The 26,319-nt window shown below is 39.0% G+C and overlaps 1 protein-coding gene across 3 annotated transcripts in view; it reads left to right on the top strand.

Annotated features, from left to right (window-relative positions):
- rassf7a (Ras association domain family member 7a) overlaps positions 1-26,319 on the top strand; it is a 72,914-nt gene extending 46,595 nt beyond the window's left edge. For all 3 annotated transcript variants that reach the window (XM_067436458.1, XM_067436459.1, XM_067436460.1), the window contains exons 2-6: positions 17,549-17,700; positions 19,754-20,616; positions 21,767-21,941; positions 23,414-23,500; positions 26,034-26,319. In XM_067436458.1, the coding sequence (XP_067292559.1) occupies positions 17,598-17,700; positions 19,754-20,616; positions 21,767-21,941; positions 23,414-23,500; positions 26,034-26,065 (1,260 nt within the window). In that variant the 5' untranslated portion in view covers positions 17,549-17,597 and the 3' untranslated portion in view covers positions 26,066-26,319. The remainder of the gene's footprint in view (positions 1-17,548; positions 17,701-19,753; positions 20,617-21,766; positions 21,942-23,413; positions 23,501-26,033) is intronic.

Below are 26,319 nucleotides of genomic sequence, written 5' to 3' on the forward strand. Positions count from 1 at the left end.
TGGAGCAACAAAATGGATAAATTACTCTCCAGTCAACCTCTGTAACGGATGAGTTGGTTATTAAAGGACTAGACCATCTCTAGTAGACTTTGATAATTTAAAGAGTACAAAGACAAACCTTTTTTATTATTATTAAGAATAACATACTTTGAATGAATGCATAAAGGAAATTGGGTCAACTTTCATGTTGACTTTAATAAGAAGTTTAGCTTCAGAAGGAATTTGATGGTGGATGTACAGTTTGTGCACCTGCCCAGATCTTTACTGTCTGACCACAAGGGAGTTTGGTCTTGTTTTTATATAGCCACTCACAGTAGGTACACCTGTTCAGTATTGCATTGAAAATAGGCCAATGCCTCAGGACTTCCTTTGTTGGCGATCTGTCTTTTACACCTTGGGCTTTGATATTCATCATTTAGATAAATCTGGAACAGAAAGCAACATTATATAAAGTGTGGAACACCGTTTTAAATTATTTAGCGCAGCAGGCATGTAAAAGAGTATTTAATAACTTATGAACCAGAAGTCTCGCTGCATGCAAGCAAATTTCAGGAATAGAGATGGTAAAGTGGACACATACACTGGCTTAAATTGGGACGGCTGTTTAGTGATGTCAGTAAACAAGTACTTTTGATTTAATTTCCTCTGTGGAAAAACACATTTAATTGGTTATGACAAACTGCAAAGCTCCACACAAGAGAACAATGTTTCAAAGCTAGTTTCTCATAGGGCTTGTCGTACACGGCTCACACTATTTTCTCCCTTATGGTCTGCTTACACCTGGTTGGTTTCTCTCATGAGAAGTGAAAACCACCCACCTGTCTTTAGGACTGGAATTACAACCCATGAATTATGCTTGTGTCTAACAGATTCTTTTCTTGTGGTTGCACACAAAATGTATTTTCCAGATGGTGTCAAGCCCAAGATTGACATTTAACTTGCAATCTTTTTGCAACGTCGATTCCAAAGACCAAAATGCAACTTCCCATTGACAGCCTAACAAAAATGTGCACACACACACACACACACACACACACACACACACACACACACACACACACACACACACACACACACACTTGTCGAAGCCAAGATAGGGATTTCTGGGCAGTGAGCAGAGACAGCCTGGTTTGTTTTCCCAGGATGGCTTTGTTTAGGTTAGAGGTGAAGCCTGGTCACTTTTGGTGCCCTCAACATTCCTTTGTCTAGAGGCAAAGAGTTGGCCCTCATACCATCCATGTGGTCAGAGACATCCAGAAATCTTTATCCTTAATTATATAGTAAATCGCAAATGACTGGAAAAGCCATGGGCCCTATAATATTGTTGCAGACAAAGGAAGGACTTTTTTGTTACAATACAGTAGCTACCGAAGGGACAATTCACACAAACATTTAAATTATTCCATGATTTATCCTCAATCCATACTAGGTGTATATGACATATTTTTTCAGCAGATATATTAAAATATATTTTAAAAAATGTGCTGGCTCTTCCAAGCATTATAATGGCAGGCCAAAATTTGAAGACCAAAAAAGTGCATCCATACATTTAAACATAACATCTGGGGGTTAATAAAGGTCGTCCGATGTGAAGTGATGGGTTATTATAATACTTTTCATTTACACTGTAGTTATTCCATCCATGTTAATCTGTCAAAATAAAGTAAAAATTGCATCTAATTACTATTTACACATATTGCAAATAACTTATACATGGTGTAAATAGAATATATCACTATTTTAGTAAATAGCGTCCACGGCTATTTGCATTTAGTGTAAATATCATCTATCACAAAGTCAATGTTATTTTCACTGCCTAAAATTAAAGTCTTCGTCTTGTGTCTGTCCTCATTAGCGGTTTCATTTACGGTTTGTAGAGCTGGGAAAGGGTTCAAATGTGCTTGAAAAACATACAGCATCTGCCAAAATAATGTACTGTAAAGCGTTTAATCCAGCTAAGGAACGTAATGGCAGTGTTTGTCCTGCGACTAGCCGTCTCACAGTCACCCATCCAAAGCAGTGTCTTAAACTCTTGCATTACTATCATCGATTATAGTTTAAATGAGTGTCTCTAATTCGGAAATCTTTGTTAGCCTGAATATCTCCCTGCATCTGTCACATTGGAAACCCCGATCGCTGACAGAAAAGGCTACGCTAAACGCGGCAGGCAGTGCAAGTGACAATAACAGGAGGAGAACCGGTGAAGTTTGATATTCAATTAGAACAAATCTATGGTTTGTTGGTTGGATTTATGAAAATAAACTTTTTTTGAAGGAACACATGCAGCCGGATAATTTCCATAATGACCAACACAATCTACCAATTAGTGTCTGGTTTAAGACAATAATAGCATAAACACCAGTGATGAGCGCAAACCTTAAAAAATTACTTCGCATGATTCATTGAAATACTCTCCTATAAATGTTTTCATCTGAAAAAAATGTTTGCAAAAAATAACCTTGACCATGCCTTTTCAGTGTTAATTTTTCACTGCGTCTCTTTAGTAAATCCTGACAGTAGTTTTTTAAAAGAGGGTTTGCACTGGCACAAGCTGTAAGTAAATCTAGCCCCATGATGTATGTATTAAGTAAGTTAAAAGGTAAAAATTTTACTTCATGTTTACTTTAAACACATCTGTCTGGATCAGGAAAGCAGACAAATTGTAGAGTTATGGACTACATTCAGTTTCTGATTTTATTTGTTGCTGGCAACAAGGCCATTATGAAAGAATGCCTGCTCAGGATGGAGACACTTAATGCACACTGATCCGGCTGTAATTCATGTGTGAAAGCTATGACATTTTTTTACGTGCATGTTTGTTCAAAGAAGACTAATCAGTCATTCAAAGAGGAAATAAGTAGAAAAATGTTAACCACCAACTGACTGTTGTTGGAGGGGGGCATGTTCAGAACTTGTCTGGAGTTGTTTGATGGTTATTTTGATGCAGAAGTGTGAATGGGTTTTTTATGAATGAATGCAGCCAGAATTTTTTTGGCTAATTAGTTTGTCCACAAACTGGCAATTTTTCCTTCTATTTCTGACACATTTCCCTTTGAAACATGAATTTGAGAAATAGCCACCATTAGGCTGCATCTAAAATTGCATCCTTCCTATATAGTAGGAGAAAACAGTATGTGACAAAAGGCAAAAAGTACCCAGATGACTTCCGGGCAAGATTCTGAAGTGTGCATATGTTGGACACTTGCATGAGGCCACAGGAGAGGATTTGTGAATGGCAGTGAAGTGTCATAACTGATGCTGGCGGTTACATTATAATGACAACATGGCGAATGTAGTATGGTTCAGATTAATAACGGTACTTTTTTAGTGGTCATGAAGAAATGACTTACTTTACAAAATAAGTAGCCTACCTACTCAAGGGAGTATGCGATTTCAGAAGCAGCCTGAGTCCTAAGTTTACATCCCATTAGGTATGGATAATGATTAGCTGGTACTGGTGGGGGAACACTGTTATTCAAGAATGCGTTTGGTTGGTCAAATATTTGGAGATGCCTACACGTGAATGTCATCAATATTTTTGTAGGGGTAGATTTTAAATGTGTATTTAGTTAAAAGTTTGCTTTGTCAACTTTTAGGTGTACAGGATGTTACAAGATTCTATGAAAACATAAAATATAAAGTACAGTGACTGCTTTGGATGGGTCTTATTTTGTGTCTTATTATACGCTACTGGTCAAATGTTTTTGGATGGTAAGATTTTAAGGTTTTTATAAAAAGTCTCTTCTGCTCATCAAGGCTTAATTTATTTGATCCCAAATACAGCAAAACCTGTAATATTGTGAAATATTTTTACAACTTAAAATAACTTTTTTTTCTTTTTGAATATATATATATATATATAATATATATTGTAAAATAAAATTGTAATCAAAGCTGAATTTACAGCATCACTACTCCAGTCTTCAGTGTCACGTGATCCTTCAGAAATCTTTTAATATGATTATTTGCTGCTTAAAAAAAAACATTTATGATTATTATCAATGTTGAAAACATTTTTTCAGGATTATTTGAATAATAGAAAGTTCAAATTAACAGATAATTAATGTTCTTTTGAACTTTTATTCATTAAATAATCCTAAAAAATATTTACACAACTGTTTTCAACATGATGTGATGTGACACTGAATCCTGGAGTAATTATGCTGAAAATTCAGCTTTGATCACAGGAATAAGTTACATTTTAAAAAATATATTCAAACAGAAAACAGTTATATAACATTGTAAAAATATTTCACAATAATTCAGTTTGTTTCTTTTCTTTTCTCTTTTCTTTTTTCTTTTCTTCAAAACATTTAAAAATCTCACCGTCCAAAATCTTTTGGCCGGTACAGTGTATATAAAATACCATTAGCCCGAGATGCTGCTGATGCATCACTGCTGCGGATTGGAGATGCCATCCCAATAAATCACTGATTGATCCATAATGAGTACGGTAATAACTCTCCACACACTCCATGACGCATTCATTCAGTGATCAACTGCTGAGGAAACATTAAATCAGAGCCACACAACAGCTGACATTGAGAGCCGCCCCACCCCAGCCCTTGTATTTTACAACTTTTTTGTTTGTTAAAGCAGCAGAAATATGTTTGTGGTAGGGATGCCCGAAATGAAATTCCTGGCCGAAGCCGAAACCGAATAATAATAAATTGCTTAGCCGAATACCGAACGCGGTGTTTCACATTTTTTCCATTTATTTGGCAATTTTTTTTACCATTACAATAATTAAATAGTAAAAATTTGCTTTTTACTATTTTGTGTTGCTTTTCAGAGAAATAAATCAAATAACAAAAATACAATTTCAAAATATTTATTTAACACTGAACATTTTTTTAACATTCCAGCAGATATTATACAAACTAAGCACAACATAACTTAAAATAAATACTTTGTAAAATAAAAAATATATTTTTATTTGGCCATCTTTGAAGCCCCCCTTCTTGAATAGCCTATGTTAGGCCTATAACTGACTGCTGAAAGAATGTAACTCTGTATGTCTACAACAACAAATGTGCATTGAATAGTGCAAAAAATGTGGATGAACCCACAACAAATAAATAACTGTCCTACACATAAGCCTACTTAGCCTACTTCTTCAGGAAAAGTGGCAGGTTCTTCTTTATGAAAAGAAGCTTCTCTGCTTTCTCACATGAAAGTCGGTTCCTCTTCTCATCGATGACATGAGATGCAGCACTAAACAGTGCTTCCACACTGCTGACATGTTTGCTGCATAAAGCACGCGCCTCTCACTCTACGTGGGGGACTATTTGATCGCGTCATTAAAAACGTCATTGTTCGGCAAAAATTATTCGGCCTTTTTACTTATTTGGCCGAATGCCGAAAGTGCTTTTTTAGATATTTTTGGCCGAATAATTTCGGTTGCCAAACATTCGTTGCATCCCTAGTTTGTGGTAGAGCAAAACACAGATGTCTTCTTATGTTTTCACAGATGACAGATCAGTATTATATAGAAATATCTGGGTATCACGCAAGAGACGGGTTTATTGAGGATGGCACGGTGGCGGATGGGACGATTACACAAGAATAGGAATATGACCATAAATATGACTATGGATATGTTAACATGTTCCTATGAAGTTGATAGGGTGTTCTAGGAAGTTGTGGCTATGGTGAATGGTTATTAGGACATAACTAGGATGCTCTGCGTAATTGCCAGGGTGTAGCTATGTGATTCTTTCAAAATACGGCTCTAGATATTTTTAGTTTTTCATCTGCCAGGAAGCACAAATATCAGCACATGTGCACTGTTTAAGGTATCATTCATGTCTGTAGCACAAGAAGTTAAATACTTAAACAGAATAAACAACAGTCTTTGTGTGTAACATCAATGTTGCCTCATTAATTATTTGCACTTTTGCGGTCTCATATTTAGTGTGTTAAACAGCTGAATTGCTAAAAGAGAGCTTAGCTTTCTTCCCTTGTGGGGCAAGATGGTGTTTACGTGCAACATTGTGCAGATGTGCTTGTGTGAGACTTCTCTATCTCCCCAAGAGCTTCACTCCTCTAACTATCTAATACATTTACACTGATTTATTAACAGCAACTTCGCACAGTAGTGTTTCGATAAGAGAAAGCGCCACGCCTGCACAATAAGAGTGTGCTTGTTCCTCAGGACATATTTCCAACAGACCGCAAAACATAAAGAGGATGATGAGAGAGAGGAATGGGATCATTTCAGTAATCATAGCTTTTGGAGGAGGCACTCAGAAGGGAGGAGACGTCCCCTTTAAAGTGTGTCTGGGGTGGGTCTGCATTTCTGAAGCAGTGGGTCTGGACATGTGCGAGTGATTGTATGTAAGCTGGAGATGGTGATCCACCCAAATCTCAAATGCAAGCTTGCTGTGATTCAAGTCACCATTATAAAATATATCCTCTTCTTGTCTTACACTAATCCAGTGAACATAAGTCCACTGTCCGCCTAGTGCGTTGGGCACCTGTTGATTCTTTTGCGTTTCATCTTTCATGTTCCAGTACTTTATTAGCATAGTACCTGCAGGTTGAGAAGTGTACCCTCAGGCCTGATTTAGTATGAGCCTGTAAGAGGCACAGGAGACAAAAGAAGATTTGTTTTACTATCCACCCACTGCTGCACGTGACCCAACAAGGTAGCATTCCTCTGCTGCAAAATGGATGGGAATGGGCTGGAAGAAATGCTTCAGTGCATTCAGCAGCATTTCAGGATTTTTGAAGAACAGAAAAACAGTAGATTAAGAAACTTAGAAGAGCAGGTGGAAAGAGCCAATGTCAAACTAGAAATGTTCATGTTTATGAGGAGTTGAGGAGTGACTTTTTACTAGGTTTTGTAATCTGTGCCCCTTTTTACACCTGGTATTAAGAACGCTTAAAGGGTTACTTCAGCGATTTAGCATATGGCTTTGTATCAGTAGAAATCCGGGAGTATATTCAAATTATCATGCTTCAACCCCTCATATCCTCCTGAGACGAGAGATTTATGTATCTTATTTCTGTAAAAAAAAAACTCAGATGATGCAAATATCGTCATTTTACGTCATCTGATGATTTTTTTAGCCTGACAAGCCAGACCCACATCAAGATGTTTGGTCTGGAAACTCACCATAGACAGGGCTCAATCCGAGGGGCGGAATAAACGGCTGTCTTTCAAACTCACTCTGCACGTGTGACGGGTGCGTAGCCTACCTCACATATTTAATTTAATGTTTATTTATCCCCTCATATACAAAAACCCACACGACAAGAACATGAGTTAACAGTTTATTCAAAGCTTAAATATACAGAAGGGTGCACACTTCTTATATTTTCCTGTGCTGTTTGACTATACCTGAGCCCTAGATTCTTCTGGTCCATGGAGTGACGGCCGCATTCCATGTGGCAGCAGATAAAGGAAGAGGCGGGGCATCAGCCTGCAAACTTATGCTGTTCCAGAGGAAATTGGACTGTACCATTCCATTTTGATTTAGAGGGGATCTTTTGACTTTTTCATTCAGTTATATCTTGGTTTGATTTGAATATTTTCTTTTCATATATATTGTTATATGATTGTATTAAGGTTAGGTGTGATAATGATATTGTGTTGTAAAGGTTAATTGTTTTGAGTTTATTTGGTAATTGTATTATTTTGATATTTACCTTATTTTTGTTTGGTAGAGGCTAAATGGGTAGATATAGCATTATGGGAGAAGTAGAGTGAGTCAGTATTGTCCAGCCACCTTAGCCTTCTGACCTTTGGTTTTGAATTAGATTTTGATTTGTTTACTTTGTTTACAGGGGAGATTTATTTTTCAGGCCTGTTTGATTTTTGTTAATTTCAGTTAGCATAAATCTTAAGTTTTTTTTATTTTTGTATGACTTCTGTTGGAATCTGCCCCTGTATATAATTTTTGTGTTGGAAGCAATAAACTTCCATTTCTTTTCTACTCTCTGTCCTGCCTGTTCTTGGCCTCAACTACCACAAATGGTGGCAGCGGTGGGATTGGCCAGTGAAGGACAGTGTTGAGTAGTAACAATATGGCCCCAAAGAAATTGGCAGCGTTCAAACAACGAGATGAAGCAGTTTTGGTGGAGGAGTTGGCGGATGAGCCTGCAGCAGTGGGAGGAGTTCCTCAGGTGGCTGATGATCCAGGACAACTGACTCTGCAAGACCTGGCTGAGATGTTTCGGAAAAATATGGAGTTTCAGCAACGACAAGAGGCCCAGATGCAGCGTGAGGCAGTTCGGCAAGATCAACGGTGGAAAACAATGCAGCATCAATTCAACCTTCTTAGGGAGGAAGTGGATGTCCGTACAACCTCTGATCTCCGGGGTTTATCAGGACCGGATCAACAGTCTGAAATGCCTGATAATGTGTCCAATGTCTCTGTGCCTCCTGCTCCAGATCCTGTCCGAGGTATGATTGAGCCTAAGTTGCAGAAGTTGCAAGATTCTGATGACATTGAACATTTTCTCACCACTTTTGAAAGAATTGCTCTGGCCTGTAAGTGGGCAAAAATTGAGTGGGCCCTTAGGTTAGTGCCCTTATTGACTGGTAAGGCTAGGAGTGCCTATGTGCACATGGACATTGAGGAGTCATTAGAATATGAAAAAGTAAAATCTGCTGTTTTAAGCAAGTATGCCATTAATCCTGAAACTTACCGTCAAAGATTCCGTTCATTAGAGATTGAGCCTGATGAGTCTCCAAAAGAACTTTATGTACGACTTCGAGAACTGTATGAAAAGTGGGTGCAACCCAAGGGAAAGACTGTAGAGGTTGTGGGGGAAGTGATTATTTTAGAGCAGTATTTGAGAATGCTTTCACCAGAATTGCAGGTATGGGTAAGAGAACACAACCCTAGTACAGCCTGTCAGGCTGCTACCCTGGCTGATGTGTTCGTAGCGGCCCGGTCTCGTTCACAAGCTTGGGGTGAAGCTACTAAAGGAGGTGGTGAAGGTAGGCCTTTGTTAACATCTAGTCGAGGTGACTTAAAATGTAATTCTTCTAATAGGAAGTTTAAAAAAGAAAATCAGTCCTCTAGGCCTTTACATCAGGTTAGTCAGGTGCTCATTTGTTATTATTGTGGCCAGGAAGGGCATAAAAAGCCCATGTGTCCTAAGCTATTGGCTAAAACTTCCCACATATGCACAGTGCCAAAATCAGGGGTAGAGAAGCTGACTCAGTCGCAAAACTTGACCGTTCCTGTAGAAGTAAATGGGGAAACTGTGATGGCATTGATAGACACTGGTAGTATGCAGACGCTGGTGGAAAGTCATTTGGTCCCAAAGCATTTAAAAGAGAAGGAAGGTAAGGTGGTCATTAAATGTGTCCATGGTGAAGAGCAGGTTTACCCTATAGTGAGAGTGCAGGTAGTGGTACATGAGCTACCCTATTTGTTGAGAGTAGGAGTAGTAGAAAAATTACCGTATCCTGTGATTTTAGGTCAAGATTTTCCTTCACTGTTAAATTTGTTGCTTCCTAACTCTGTTTCTAGTATGGTGATGACCCGGGCTCAGGTTAAGCAGAGTGCGGATGAATCCGAAACGCTTAAAAGTCTCCCTTTCTTTGACGCTGAGCTGGTGGCTGGACCGGGTAATGTGAGGAAATCTAGACAACAGCGGAGGCAAGAGAAGTACAGATACCTGTTAGCTGAGGGTCAGGCAGAGGATGGTAAGATGGAGGACATGACTGGGTTTAAGATTCCTAGTAACATGGCTGAAATGCAAAAAGAAGATCCTGTGGTGTCTTTGTTGTATCAACAAGCTGAGTTGGCTAGCCAAGGAGAAGGTGAGGGGTGCGTAAAGAAAGGAATAGTAGAGAGGTTTGTCCTCCAGGAGGAGGTGTTGTATCGGCAACAGGGAGATAGTTTGCAGATGGTAGTACCCAAGGCAGTTCAAAATGTAGTTCTAACTTTGGGACATTCCATTCCCTGGGCAGGCCACCTGGGGAGGCAAAAATCATTGGCCCGAATTAGGAGACATTTTTATTGGCCTGGTCTCAGGAGAGATGTGGTAGAATTCTGTAAAACTTGTCCAGAGTGTCAGATGACCTCTAATAGACTCCCCTCTAAAGCTCCCCTTCAACCTCTTCCAGTTATTGCAGTTCCATTTGAACGACTTGCTATGGACATTGTTGGTCCAGTTGAGAAAAGTAGGGCAGGCCACAGGTTTATGTTAGTTGTGAGTGATTATGCTACTAAATATCCAGAAGTGTTTCCGTTAAGGACAATTGGCGCTAAGCAAGTGGCATCCTGTTTGATTCAGTTGTTTTCCAGGGTAGGATTCCCTAGGGAGATTCTTACAGATTGTGGGACCAATTTTACCTCAAAGCTCTTGAAGCAAGTCTATCAGTTGTTGAGCATTAAGGGCTTAAAGTCTACGCCGTTCCATCCTCAAACAGATGGATTAGTAGAGAGGTTTAATCAAACCCTTAAAAGTATGCTCAGGAAATTTATAAATGAGGCTGGCTCGGACTGGAATCAATGGTTGCCCTATTTGTTATTTGCATACCGTGAAGTACCCCAGGCCTCCACAGGGTTTTCCCCTTTTGACTTGTTATACGGCCATGAAGTAAGAGGACCATTGTCACTGCTGAAAGAGACATGGGCTGGCCAGAAGGAACAAGGGGAAGGAATGGATGTTGCATCCTTTGTAGTGGCCATGCATGAAAAGCTGCGAAAGATGACATCCCTGGCACAAGAGCATATGGCAGAGGCACAGCAGAAACAAAAATCCTGGTATGATAAATCTGCAAGATCCCGTTCATTTGTACCAGGTCAGCAGGTGCTTGTAATGTTGCCTTCAGTGTCCAGTAAGCTTTTAGCCAAATGGCAAGGGCCTTTTAAAGTCCTCAAGAAGTTGGGACCTACAACCTATGAGGTTTCGACCCCAGGACAAGCTCGGTCAAGAAGGGTTTTGCATGTAAATCTTTTGAAGGAGTGGTCCCCTCGGAAGGACTGTATGTTGATTCGGTCTGTGGAAGACGAGGAAGAGGTGGAGGAGCAGTATTTTCCTGTTCAGAATTCGGCAGTGCTTAAATTAAATCATCTCTCTGTGTTCCAGCAGCGACAACTTCAGCCTTTGTGTCATCCAGAATTGTTCCAGGAAAGGCCGGGTCTAACAGAACTGGTGGAGCATGACATTGTCTTGAAAGAGGATGCAGTTCCAAAGAGACTGAGTTATCGTATCCCTGAAAGTCTACTTCCAGCTCTTAAAAAGGAACTAGACCTGATGATTTCTTTGGGGGTGGTTGAACCTTCTAAAAGTGAGTGGTGCAGTCCTGTGGTCTTAGTACCAAAAAAGGATGGAACTACAAGATTTTGCATTGACTTTCGATATTTGAATTCTGTTTCAAAATTTGACTCCTACCCAATGCCGCGTATTGAGGAGTTGATTGAACGCCTGGGTAATGCAAAATATCTTAGCACGGTTGATCGGTGTAAAGGATACTGGCAAGTGCCTTTGAGTACCAGATCTAAAGAGTTGACTGCTTTCCGGACTCCTTGGGGCCTACATCATTTTAAGACCATGCCTTTTGGCCTGCATGGGGCTCCGCCCACTTTCCAAAGACTGATGGATCAGGTATTGTATGGCTTGTCTGACTTTACCTCAGCATACCTTGATGACATTGTGATTTTTAGTGGAACCTGGGAAGAGCATCTGAAGCACTTGCAGGTGGTTTTAAGACGCATCCAAGAAGCAGGACTGACCATCAATCCGGGTAAATGTGTCTTGGCGAAGGAAGAGACAGAATACCTGGGCTATGTCCTGGGGAATGGAGTCATTCGGCCTCAAGTGGGGAAGGTGCAAGCTATTAAGTCCTGGCTCCTACCAAAGACCAAGAAACAGGTGAGGTCTTTCCTTGGACTAGTCGGATGGTATCGTAGATTTGTGCCCAATTTTTCCTCCAGAGCGGCTGCCCTAACAGATCTGATTAAAAAAGGTTCTCCAAACCAGATTCAGTGGACTGAGCAGGCTCAGAGAGCTTTCCAGGATATCCAAGGAGCTCTACAGGAAGGCCCAGTGTTGTACAGTCCCAGGTTTGATCAACCATTTGTCTTACAGACTGATGCTTCAGGAGTTGGACTAGGAGCAGTGTTACTCCAGGGAGAAGTGGGAAATTATCATCCTGTGGCTTATATTAGCCGTAAATTGTTTCCTAGGGAGGTACGCTATTCGACCATTGAGAAAGAATGCCTGGCAGTAAAGTGGGCCTTGGACTCTTTTAAATACTATCTTTTGGGCAGACACTTCACTTTGGAGACAGACCATAGAGCTCTCCTATGGATAAATAAAATGAAGGACTCTAATGCCAGGATAACTCGCTGGTACTTGTCTCTGCAACCCTATAAATTTACAGTTCTCCATCGACCAGGGAAAGAGAACCTTGCAGCGGATTTCCTCTCCCGTCATGTGACTGAGGAACCAGAGGTGGGGGAGAGTGTGACGGGTGCGTAGCCTACCTCACATATTTAATTTAATGTTTATTTATCCCCTCATATACAAAAACCCACACGACAAGAACATGAGTTAACAGTTTATTCAAAGCTTAAATATACAGAAGGGTGCACACTTCTTATATTTTCCTGTGCTGTTTGACTATACCTGAGCCCTAGATTCTTCTGGTCCATGGAGTGACGGCCGCATTCCATGTGGCAGCAGATAAAGGAAGAGGCGGGGCATCAGCCTGCAAACTTATGCTGTTCCAGAGGAAATTGGACTGTACCATTCCATTTTGATTTAGAGGGGATCGTTTGACTTTTTCATTCAGTTATATCTTGGTTTGATTTGAATATTTTCTTTTCATATATATTGTTATATGATTGTATTAAGGTTAGGTGTGATAATGATATTGTGTTGTAAAGGTTAATTGTTTTGAGTTTATTTGGTAATTGTATTATTTTGATATTTACCTTATTTTTGTTTGGTAGAGGCTAAATGGGTATATATAGCATTATGGGAGAAGTAGAGTGAGTCAGTATTGTCCAGCCACCTTAGCCTTCTGACCTTTGGTTTTGAATTAGATTTTGATTTGTTTACTTTGTTTACAGGGGAGATTTATTTTTCAGGCCTGTTTGATTTTTGTTAATTTCAGTTAGCATAAATCTTAAGTTTTTTTGATTTTTGTATGACTTCTGTTGGAATCTGCCCCTGTATATAATTTTTGTGTTGGAAGCAATAAACTTCCATTTCTTTTCTACTCTCTGTCCTGCCTGTTCTTGGCCTCAACTACCACAGCACGCGATAGGATAGCGCTACAACCAATCAGAGCAATGGAGGTGAAGTAGAGCTTGTTGATAGATTAAACATTCACCGTATCCGGCCGGCAAAACTCTGAACACATCTTCCCTTTTTAAGAATGACTTCAGTGCCGTTCTTTGTTCTTTTCTCAGAGAAAAGCTTAACTCCAAGTCTTCCAGAGTCGCGGTCAAAGCTGATTCGAAAGACCGCCGTTCGCCAGTTTCTGTGTTTACTAGAAGCATGCAAACGCAACTCTGCCGTCGTCATTATGGCCCCGCCCACCGACTCTATACACGATGTGATTGGCCCGGCAAGAGTTAGGGGAATACAGCTCAGATGGGTATTGAGAGTTGCTAGACGACACTCGCGGGCAGATTAGATTTGCTGCCGCTAGGGTGCCTCTAGATTTCTAGGCTAGATTTTTTTGGCTAAAGACTACAGCCAGTAGAGAGAGCTATTTTGACGTTTTCAACCTGCGCATGGGTGTTGGGATCTCACTCACAGCACTCAGCTCGGGCAGCTGGGCAAAGTGAGTGTTTCAACTTCTCAAATGAATTCCTTTAAATTCTACCAAAGGCATGAACTGAAAACACGCCATGACTGTATGCTGCGCCCGCGCTTACCTCAGCTCTTCACTCTTGTGATGAATGTAATCTGACTCCTGCTGCGCTTGTGCCGTGACACTCGCTCAGCTCACTCACATTATATTGAACAGACAAGATCAGTTTTTAATTGTATTGTCTGTTCTCTAACTGAACTAAATGATTTTATGGAAATGAACACAAGGGTAGGGGCGGTGCCACGGTGGGCAAGTGATCCAGTAGCAGTGGCTTTGGGTGTGGCCTCGTAGGGCAGCGAAGCAAGTGCATTCTGCATCCACATGAGACAAAAATAAATGTTCTTGCTTTTCTCAGTCTAGAAGGCACCAAATTCAAAAATTATTTCACAGTTCTACTACATAAATGACCCAGTTTAAATAACCATTCATCTTCCCAGCACTAAAGTACCCCTTTAATAAGGTATAAACGGAGGCTAAAATGCTTTTGAGCTTGTCCACTTTCAACCACTTTCAGAGGTAGTTGAAAATGCATTCGATCGGATTGCTTTCGTAGTGTAGACCCAGTTTATGTGGTTGAATGCATTCGAACTAGTGTTGTCACGATACCAAAATTATGACTTCGATACGATATCAGACTAAAATATCGATATATCGATACTAAATCGATACCACAGTAAATAAATAAATAAATAAATAAATAAATAAATAAGATAAGATGCTTAATATGACAACAGAACTTGTTATTATTCATTGTTATTTTTTACTAAAAATTCATGTGGCCAGCATGTTCCTTAGGGTTGGGCATCGTTTTGATTTGAACAATTATTGATCAATTGATCAATTATTATTAAAATTATCTCACAAATTTTTGCTATCTCAATGTATTTTTTACAATGGGGTAATTGTGTTGCAATAGCTTACACACAGCACAAGAAAGCTTGATTTCCAATGGTAAATTGAATTTAAAAAGACGAGTAAACAGTAATAAAATAAGAACAAATAAACAGATTACAAACAATAGCACAAATAAATGCAATAGAATAGAAGATACAAATTAAACAGACTGCTTTATTTTTTCAGGTAAGTCTAACATTCAGATAAGGAACTGAATTAAATAAATGCATAGTAATTACATTTAAAACAACATTGGATAATGTTCTTTGTAAAAAATTAAATAGCGTACAGATGAAACTATTAAAGTTACACAAGTTGATCAGTCAAGAGCAGTTGATCGTTTGTCTTTTTGTAGTTTGAATAGCAAATGACTGCGGTCCCTTTAAGACTAACAGACGCATGGATCCTGCACACTGTTCCTGTTACTCGTTCTTCCTGAACTGTTTGCGACTGTGTTAACGTTAATACTCTTCCAGATGTGCACTGATAATTCTTTGAATGTATTTGACCAATAATAAGCTGGAAAAGGAAGCAATTGTTTGCACTTGTATCATGTCAGAGGCGGCTTTATTACGGTAGGCTATGTGTGTGCGCGCTTCAGATGTGAGCACGAAATCTGCGGGGATTAGTAGAATTAATTTATGTGCAATCCCGCGCGAAATTCAGACCGATCACACACTAACACTAACACACTGTCACGAGGAAAAAGTCTAGCAGAACGCGCGTTCGCCGTGCTCAGAGGTTAACCGGGCTGAGGGAGAATATGCCGGTGTGTGTCAGCTCGCTGACGGTCAGAGAGGAGAGCGCACCTGATATCGATACTGTAAAAACTGAGAATCGTATCGTTTCAGATATTCCAGTATCGATATATATCGAAATATCGATATTTTTGACAACACTAATTCGAACAGCCACAAGAAAACTGCATACTCTCTGCCTACTGACCTAACGCATAAACATTAAGGGAAGCACGCTAGCCAGACAGGATTTAAACTTTTTCGGATGAAAAATGTACCAAGCACAATGTTCTTTCACCATTCCTGATTTCTAACACACACTCACAGTGCTCTGCAACTATCAGAGCAGAAACAAAAGCTGAGGATCTCTATATGTTTTTATGTTGTCTCCAGACATGTTCATATGTATGTAAATTACGTGAGCTTATTTTGTCCATTAAATTGAACGATCTGATAAAGCCTATACATTTACCCATAGACCCTCGAAGAAATCAAAACAGAAGTGTTTGAAAGTAGACAAAAGAGGCGGATTAAAGCACCAGGTGTAAACGGGTATGTGTCTCCCTTGTGTATTTGTGATCCGATCGACCACAACGGCAGTGTAAAGCGGTGTTGTTGGAAAACTCATTACACTGTTTGTGGCCTAAATATCAAATGACTCATACAAGTTGGTGTGCTCAGGCTGATTTCTAATTATTTATTTAGATGGCTCAAATGCCAAGTGCTGCTTTCAGAAACACTTTGTCACACTTGATTGTGTTTCTGAATGTTAAAAATAGTTGGGTGAATGTCAATAATACGTGACTATTCAGGCCAAAATCAAAATGAGTAAAGTAAATGTATATATGAAGTTTCTACTTTTCTTCAAATGACCCTGACATGTAAAAAAAAAAAAAATTGTACTGCTCCTCTTTAGGGTGGAGCAGTACAATAACGTATAACGTGTGTGTGTATGTGTGTGTGTATATTTATATATACACACGTGTATATATAAAAAAAGTGTTATATATATATATATATATATATAATATATATATATATATATATAAAATATCACGCACGCTTTTTTTACTATTAAAAAAGTTGCAATTTGCTTATTTTGATGAGTTGACATACATACTGTCATAACTTATTAATCATATATTTTACAATTTTACACCCTCATTCTCTCTTTATTCTCTGGACACCGCATCCATCATCAGGTGCTTAGCAGCTGCTAAATCTTCTGGTTTGTATTTTAGCACTGCTATTAAATGTGTTCATAAGTTAATGTGGTAGACTTTACCATAGAATAACCTCACAAAGGGTTTAATACATAATAGTCAAAGTGCACAGAGTAAACATTCATTGTGTCCCACTCTTATTAATCTCACCAACAGGGATTAATTCGATAACAGCACGGCTGAAAACATTCAAATGCTACACCTTACCTTTGCAGCACCATCTGTTCCTGCTGTGGGACTTCAAAGTGGAGTCAGACACACATGCAAGCACATGCAGTCTCTGAACAACTAAGTCTGCTTGTCTGTTCCCTTAAGCGTTCATCTGCCAAAATGCCTTTGAAGAGAGCCAGCAGTGCATTTAATTGGAGCAGAGCTATGAGTCCATCAACCTCCTGCTATTAATAACTCTTGAAATTTGCTTACCCACTGGACCTGATGTTCAATCAGGATTTCTCATGGTTGGAAATCCTGCAGTTTGAGCAATCAGGTAGAAACAACTAAAGTAGAAAGAAAGTAGCTTGATTTTTCTTTATGGATGTTTTTGGACCTTATTTGACAAGTTACAAAAAGGTTATATGTACTTGTGAGTTTTGTTATAGGGGTTCCTTCCCCCACCCCTGCAAACAACACATCTGTCTACAGATGACTTTAACTAAGGACTCCGGTACTTTTAAGTTGCGGGTCATGGATTTTTGGCCACTGTTGTGTTAGTTGTTCTATTCATATATATGCCACATGGATGTTTTCGGTCATTGTATTGAATCTTGTAACTTGGGCGAAACTTTTTTTAGGATGGCATCAACTTAATACTTTATAAAAACTCTCAAGACCTCTTGTTGACTCAGGCCTGCAAGTTTGAAACATTGATGCAATAATTTGTCACTGTTGCTGTTTTGTCATTTCAGAATCCAGACATTGTCATGCATTGCTGATGTAAGCTGATCTGTGTCTCTGATGGAGCTGAAAGTTTGGGTGGATGGAGTTGTACGAGTGGTTTGCGGCCTGTCGGAAGAGACATCATGCCAGGATGTAGTCATCGCACTCGCCCAAGCCATTGGTAAGTACCTCTGAGAATGAATTTATGGTGGTAAGGTGAGACATTCAAAGATCTGGGCTGGTAAGCAGTAGATTGCCTATACTTGTCGGTTAGAAGCAGCAAAGCGGTGGTTAGGGATGTCACAAAATCATAATTCTAGGAGTCGGTTATAATATTTAAATTTTACCTTTGTGTGTTTTTGAGTTTATGATATGACGATAGATTTCTCAAATGAAATGGTAAATGCTCATGAAGTGACATGAAGTGCTTAGAGCAGCTCTTGAGATGAAGTTCATGTCCTCATATTGACATATATGACACGGCAGAGGCTTAAAAGACCACAAGTGTAGGGCCCTATAAAATCCGTTTTATTTTTTCCCAAATTCCGTTTTATTTTTTCCCAAATTCCATTTTTTTTCCCGTTTTAATTATAGGGCCCTACAAGTGTCATGCGTGCGTCTGCATGTGTGTGGCAAATTAAACCGCATGTCTGCACCATTCATTCAGACAGAGACAGAATTTGCAGGAATAATATTTAAATAGTCTTTTACGGTTTAATATTCACAGACACAGACAGTGTATATTTGGCTACAGTCTGGAGCCCTGCGCTTAGATAAACATGGAAGCGATTGAACGCAGCTGCGTATTACCGAATTGACTCGGTGCTACAGAAATTTTGGTATCCTCACATGTTCAAAATTTTAGAACTGACTTGGTACCGAAGTACCAGCACTTGTGACATCCCTAGGGGTGGTCAGTGAGCCCTTGCCATTGTGCCCTTGAGCAAGACATTCAAAGTAACCCTAGGACAGCTGCTCTAGATACACGCGGATTGACCACATAATAAGAGTACAACACAAAGAAAAAAAGGTGTCAAAATTGTAACTTAAGGGGTACAACAGCTTGTCACTGGGGCAGTACCCTTAAAAGGGCACATTTGTACTAGAGTGCGGATCGGGCTTCATTTTTCTGTCCGAGCCCGGCCTGCATCCGACAGAGCAGTAACCGAACCCGACCGGAGCCCAACAGGCATTAAGATATTTATGTCCGAGCCTGACACGAGCCGACAGTTAAAATCTATTATTTTTTCCTCATTGACTAATGACACATGTAGCTACGTTTGTTTGTGTGGAAAGCCTGCTTTTAATAGGCAACTGCAGGAAGACATTCTGAAATGTTTAATGATGAGCGCATCAGCTCGCGCATGGGGCATCAAACATTACACAGAGCCCAATCAAATAACCAACTGAAATTAAATGAACAAAGGTCTACTAAAAAATGGCCCAAGCTAACAGAACAAAACATTAACGTAACACAATTGAAATGCTTATTGAAATGAAAGTCACTCTTACCATTTTTCTCAAACTGTATGGTTCCTAAACTGCAACATGGGATCTATTCACATAATCTATCCATCAAAGTTTAAGCTAATCAAGGTTTTATGCAGAAAAAGGATTGCGTCATCAACTGTGGATGGCTTCAAGGCTGTCCTTTGAAGTTGCGTTCGTTGATACTGCGGCGGATGCCGCGGGCAATATGCACGCACGTGTTGCGCATTGTTGTCACAGCGACATAAACAAATTTCCACACATAGGAAGACAGATGTTAGGGTAATATTTTACATTTATTTTAAACACAAAAACAAACCATTGCATCAAGTTAAACAGGCCAATTGGCTACTTGCATAATAAGCCATTTTAAATTTAAAAGGTTCAATGCCTTATCGAGCTGACATGACCGAGCCCGACCCAAACCGGAACGTCATCTCTAAACATCTGTCCGAACCTGACACGGCCCGCCAGGTACCGTCGGGACCCGTCGGCTCGGGTCGGGTATTCATTCTCTAATTTGTACCTACTTTACCACAAAAAAGTACCTTAAGGTATTTGTACTCTAAGGTACTAATATGCACCTTTAAGGAGTAAATAAGGTAATCATTTTAATACTGCCCCAGTAACAAGCTGTTGTACCACTAAATGTACAATTTTGACACCCTTTTGACACTTCACTTTGTGCAGAGTAAGTAGGTGTGATGCATTTTTTTGGACTCTAACTACTCCTGTGCTCTCTACAGGCCAGACAGGTCGTTACGTTCTCATTCAGAGATTGAGGGACACCGAGCGCCAACTTCTAGCCAATGAGCGCCCACTGGAGTCCCTGGCCAAACTGGGCCAACATAGCAGTGAGGTGCAATTCTTCCTGCGCCGGACCGGTCCCAGCAGCAGTGAAGAACAGAGTCTGCACAACCGCACTCTCCCTCACTCCAAGCCTTCCACCTCAGAACTCAAACGAGGATTACCGAAGAAATCCTTAACCTTCAACTTGGGCCCTTCCTGTTCTCCTCATACAAAGACTAAGGCCTTTCGTAAAACGCCATCTCCTGAACAGAGGGCATCCCCGGTTCCTCACACGGCTTACCTTCCGGGGCCATCTAAAGAGGAGATGTTTCGGCATGTTCTCCAGCAGCAAGAGCAGCTTCGTGCCCTTGAGTCCCAGCTGGTGGCTGTGGACAGGGAATGCGAGACTTGGGACCAGCCGTCTACAGAGGAGTCATCCCTGCAGGCAGAGATGGAAGTTTTGGAAAATACCTTGAGGAAGAACCAGCAAGAGTTGGTGGAGGAGGAGTTCTGGGAGGATGAACTAAGGATAGAGACTGAGAGGGAGCGTGGGATGAAGCGGCGGATAGGAGAGCTGCATGCTAAACTGGATGACTGCGGGCAAAAGCTGCATGAATTCAACACTCGTGCCATGCAGATTGAAAAGGACATTCAGAGAGAAATGCTACAGGTGGACATCTTGCCCAATCAATCCGATTCAAATGACTCTTTGGGGGTAGTCGAGGCAGATCTTCAAAGTCGACAAAAGCAGGGGGAGGAGTTGGAGGCAGAGCTTATAGAGCTTGAGAAGGCTTTGGGGAGGGCGGAGACTCTGCTGAAGGTAAGCAGAGAGGGCGCGGCTCAAGAGAGAGGTTTATAGCTGTTGGCTGCAAAATGCTGGCAGGTATTGTGGTCCCCTCGGCTAAGGGCCTACAAGCAATGAACTGCAAAAATCTGAAAGTAAACAAAAGAACTCACCTTTTGAAATTATTCAGATGTTTACACTCAGAACATATGCATTCGGTCTTTTAACCTACCTTTCTGTGCACAAAAACAAATGTTTTTATTTGGACGCACATACGTCTCTTTTGTTTCCTGTGTATTTTGCCTTGAGAGGACAAAATAAAGGTATACACATATTAAATGAGTTTCCTTTCCTGTTAGGCATGTATGAATTTCACACTGTACTGTAGGTAATTATGCACCAGAATCTCACTATTCCAGTGACTCAAATCAAACATCTAAACTACTTCATACCACAGTGCCACTCAAAAATCTTCCTTTATGTCTTCTTCCAAGAAAATCAACCATGACTAACCGGATCTTACATAATCCAAATCTATTCCCATTTGATAAGTCTTGCCTGTGAATTAGGCCACACACAGTGATTTATCATAGTTTTCAAATAGCAGCTCAGGTTATTACTTCTGTCACATACTTTGTGATTACCTTTGACTTGTCTGTATTTGAATTTGACTTGTCTTGTTAAACACATGAATCCTACTGCTGTAAAAGGTGTCAAAAGTACCCATAGAAGACAAATCCTGAGATTACTGTAAACAGAGCCGCAGGGCGCAAACTTAAAAAAAAGAAAAAAAAAGAAAACGTGTTGCTGTTGAAACATGGCGTCCCCTTGTGATTGCTGGTGGAATTACAGGAAAGAAGCAAACAAAACGGTTGTATTCAGAAAACATTCACAAGAATATTCAAAACCGTTTACAGGGACTGTTTAAAGGTATGAATTAAACCATTGATGTTAAAATGTAAAAACAATATATATTACAAATATTGCAAAATAATTTAATAAATACAAAAATCTAATATGTATCCAATAGTAGGTTGTTGGGCATCTTAAGCATCTTAACAGCATACTACAGTGCAACAACTCTAAAATATTGACTGTGTTTAATCATTTATATTCATAATCATTTTAACAGTGTTTTATTTCAGTTAGCAGAATATTTGTGATGGTCTGTTCTCTCTGTGTGTAGGTGAAGCAGGAGGAAGTGGAGGAGTTGAATAAGGAGCTCAGACAGTGTAATTTACAACAGTTTATCCAGCAGGCTGGAGCCCTTCCTACCCAAACTCAAGCCCGCACAGACCTTAATGAACACGCAGAAGAACTGGACCTGAATCAACAACAGCAGGACAAACACAAAGACAATGGTATGGCCTACACACACACACACTAAATCTACTGCAGGTATACATACATCACTGGATCTTTGGTTGTTGTAAGGAACAATTATATCGAGTCCAACCTTTAGTTTAAACTGAAAATCTCGCGTTTTAGCAGTTTCTCCTATTAACTATTAACTCTGTTGCCACTCAGTCCGGCTGAGGGGGTGTGTTCCTGTGGGAAAGTTATGTCAATGCATAACCTCTATACAAAATACACACTGCAGAACACTATATACTACAATGAAATGAGCTAAAGATGTGGTAACCCGAATCACGTGATGACCTGCAGTTTTCAATTGCTCAGAATTGCTTTAGAATATCATACCATGTGCTACAGTATAGTCTGCACTTTTTTAGATTTTTAATGCAAAATTAAAAATATTTCTATCAGAATAACTGGATGATGCTCGCTAAAATAAACGTATAACATGATGAGATAAAGTGAGATTGCGTAATACTATTGTTTCACATACTATTTCTTTTTAAATATTAGGCAGTATATACTAATACTACACTAGACAAGTGAACATGTGAATCAGTATTCAGTATATAATGGTAAATTGTCTCACTTTATAAGTATTATAAGTATTATATATATATATATATATATATATATATATATATATATATATATATATATATATATATATATATATATATATATATATATATATATATATATATATATATATATATGTGTGTGTGTGTGTGTGTGTGTGTGTGTGTGTGTGTGTGTGTGTGTGTGTGTAAAATGAGACAATTTACATATATAAACAATTTATATATATATATATATATATATATATATATATATATATATATATATATATATATATATATATATATATATATATATATATTATAAGGTTTATATGCTACTCCATATATGTCTGATTTAAAAAAAATAAGCCAAGGAGATTTTGAACATCTCAGCTCATTTCTTACACTCATTGTTACTCAATTGGGGACACTAAAATTTTGATTTAAGTTTTCAAGTATCCAAATAAAATTAATTACTAAATGAACTGTATCAACTACATTACTGATCTGCTCATATTGACGCTGAATGATAAATTGAAATTAGCTGGATAACATCACCGTTTTCCCCAGAGCGGCTGTACAGCCAAATAAAATTTTGTTGCAATATTTTCCTGTTTAACACTGTGAAGCTGCTTTGAAACAATCGTCATTGTAAAAACGCTAAATAAAGTTTAAAATAATAATAATTATTATATTATTTGTTCCACTGGAAAGGGAAAGTAAAGTGCTGCATTGTGAGATACTTTTCTTTGTGTTTTTAGGTTGTATGCTGCATATTAATTTTATGTAGTTTTTCCATGAATACACATAGCATATAGCACACATAGTTCAGTGCTCATTATATAGTTAGTACAGATATGTGTTTTTATATTAACGTGTGATTGCTATATATTTTACCACATATTTCTTTCCCACAGACTCACCCCCACGTCCCACTGCCAAGCAGTTCCTTGGTCACCCTCGCAACCTGCAGCACCCCCTGGTGTCCAGCCTGAACCCTGAGGGTGTGTATGTGTGACAGATGCCTGCTGCTGCTTCCCTGCCCGCCCTGCTCCGCAACCCCAGCCTGCCATGCCCAGTGGCGGCAGCCCTTTCTGGGTCAAAGTGCCTGCATGGTGCCCCCCGCTAACCGCCCTCTTTCAATCAACATGCCTGATTATTGTAGCACTTTAGCTGAAAGGCATTGCATAGACTAATTTACACAACATTACCGATATATCAGATGCTGTATATTAATACTATTAATATACAGTATATGCTGATTTTAACTACTTGGGTCTGTAAATATGGATGTTACATTGTCAGTATGTAGTGCCTTTCATAAAGAAGTGTTATATGACCTGTGTTCTTCAACACTTTAGTTTAAGGGATAGCGGGCTGGTTTCAAATTACATCTTGACAAGCTGCTAAAACCTTTTGTCTAAGTCTAGTCGAGATATTTTTGCTTACAAAGATGTAATTTGTCTTAAAATTCGCAAACTAAAGTGTTTCTGCAATGTTCCTTTGAGTTCTACTCTCCTTTCCTTTTTTTACTTTCTTTTGTCCCAGTTTGGTGTCCTTGCATTGTGTTGTTGGGAGTCCTACATGTGCGTGCGTGTGTGTGTGTGTGTGAATGTTAAAGGGATAGTTCACATAAAATATGTTTTCCTTTACCTTACTTGGGCTTCCAAACATGTGTAACTTTCTTCCATGAAACGTAAAATGAGACATTTTGAAGAATGTTAACACTGCTCTTCTCCAATCAAGAATGCTTTCCCAGACTCTGAGATGAGCTGGACTCAGCATAGCCTTGACGTGTTTGGGGTTTCAATCCAAACCTGGAGCGACGTGTATGTGACAAGTTTGTTTGTATGGAAGTGCAAATGAGATTTAAAAGTGGAGGGAAAGATTATCAGTTAATAAGTTCTAACTTAAGAATAAAGTTAAGAATTATCAGCTAAGTTAAAAAATAAGAAGAAAAGATTTGAAGAAGAATTTTGTTCTTGAAGGTTTAGTTACACCTCAAAAAATTAATCATAATTTACTCAGCCTCATGTTGTTTCCAAACCGGTTGGACTTTCGTTCATGAAAACACATAAAGATCTTAATGAAATCTCTGAGCATTCTGTAGTCTCCATTGACAGCTATGCAACTACCACTTTGAAGCTTCAAAAAGTTCAAAGAGTTTGTAAAGCTGATACATATAAATTGAGGGGTTCGACCAATTAATGAACAGATTTAATTTATACTTTTTTTCATATAAACATTCATAAACGCACACCTCAGTTGCGGTAAACGGAAGCTCAAGCATGCTTGCTTTATGTGTAAGAACCAATGAGGTTCATTCTTGTGTTACGTAGAACATTTGAGCTTCTGCAAGATTTGTTCTCACGTTTCAAGCAGGTTGGGTTGTGCTTATGTAATTAAAAGTTTAAATTTAATCTGTTCTTTAAGCGATCGAGTTTCTTCAGAAAATTTGGATTCGGTTTACGATCTCTTTATGAACTTTTTGAAATATCAAAGTGGCTTCTGTGTTAAAGGAAATCTTTCAGATTTAATTTAAAAGATTGTGTTTTGAAGATAAACGAAAGTCTCGTGGGTTTGGAAAGACATACGGGCGAGTGAAAGATGACAGAACTTTCATTTTGGGGTGAACTATCCCTTTAAGAATGTTTTGTGAATCCTGGTTGCTAAATGGGTTTGAAAGGAAAAGCACCAGTATTACTGTTTTCTGAAATCTCTCCTTTTGTGTTCCACGGAATAAAGAAAATCATATAAGTTTGGACTTCACGAGAGTAAAGTAAATCATGACAAAATCTTCAATTTTGGGTGATCTGTCACTTTAACACATCTAAGGACAAGATTTGCTTATAGTCGACAATGATCCAAACAGTTATTCATTCTGAATGTTAATACAAAGATTGTGGCCACTGTACATAAAAGAGTCACTTTGAAATCATTGTTTGTGGAATCTGATTGTGATGGCAGTATCCAAAACTATTTCCACTCATATAGTTTCAAACAATTACAAAGCTGGGACTTTTTAAAAGTGGAACCAGTGGCTAACTAATTATTCTGAGGAGAAACTTTACCATGGTGACATTTTATTTGTGCTGGCAACATGTAAATGACAAGAATATCATTAGTAGATGTTTTGCCAGTGATCACTTGTTTTTCTGGTCTGTGTCTGTTACTATCGGCACACTCTTTGGATAAACCTGCAAGTAAGACTGCTGGAAAGCCTTTGTGTGTATTTGCTATTTCCAAAGAACCAATGATGGCGAATTCATCATTCCCACACATTATCAACGCCTTGTGCTATATTACATATTCATAAATGAGACTGAGGCTGCATGGTTGCTGGTTTAGTTTCTTCTAAAACTCAGGGTAGGCCAACATACAGACTTTTCTCTGGGTTTGAAGTTTTCTTCTGTTCTCTTTTGGCTGCTGTGTGCATGGGAACATGTCTGAATCCCCCGCAGATGAAGTATTTTTGTACCTGTCATGGTTTCTATACCCAACAGCATCACTCAATGTACTTTTCTATGTGTCTTGCAGTCCTGACATCCAGCGAATCCTCTTGGCGGTAATAAACCTGAAGCACAGGGCTAAGGATGTATAATGATGACTTTCTGCTTATATTCAACCCCGCTGTCTTAACTGTCATCAGTATAACCATTTATGTGATATATATCCTGTATATATGAATACATATATTAATTATATATTTACTACTTTTTGGTACATTTCAAAACATGTATTTACTGTAAAATATTATCAGATTTTATCTCGAGAACTTTTACTTTTGTGTATGTATTTAATAAAGACTGTGCATTGTGTCTTA

This window comes from Pseudorasbora parva, chromosome 25 (genome assembly GCF_024679245.1).
Source record: "Pseudorasbora parva isolate DD20220531a chromosome 25, ASM2467924v1, whole genome shotgun sequence".
Lineage (NCBI taxonomy): Eukaryota > Metazoa > Chordata > Actinopteri > Cypriniformes > Gobionidae > Pseudorasbora > Pseudorasbora parva.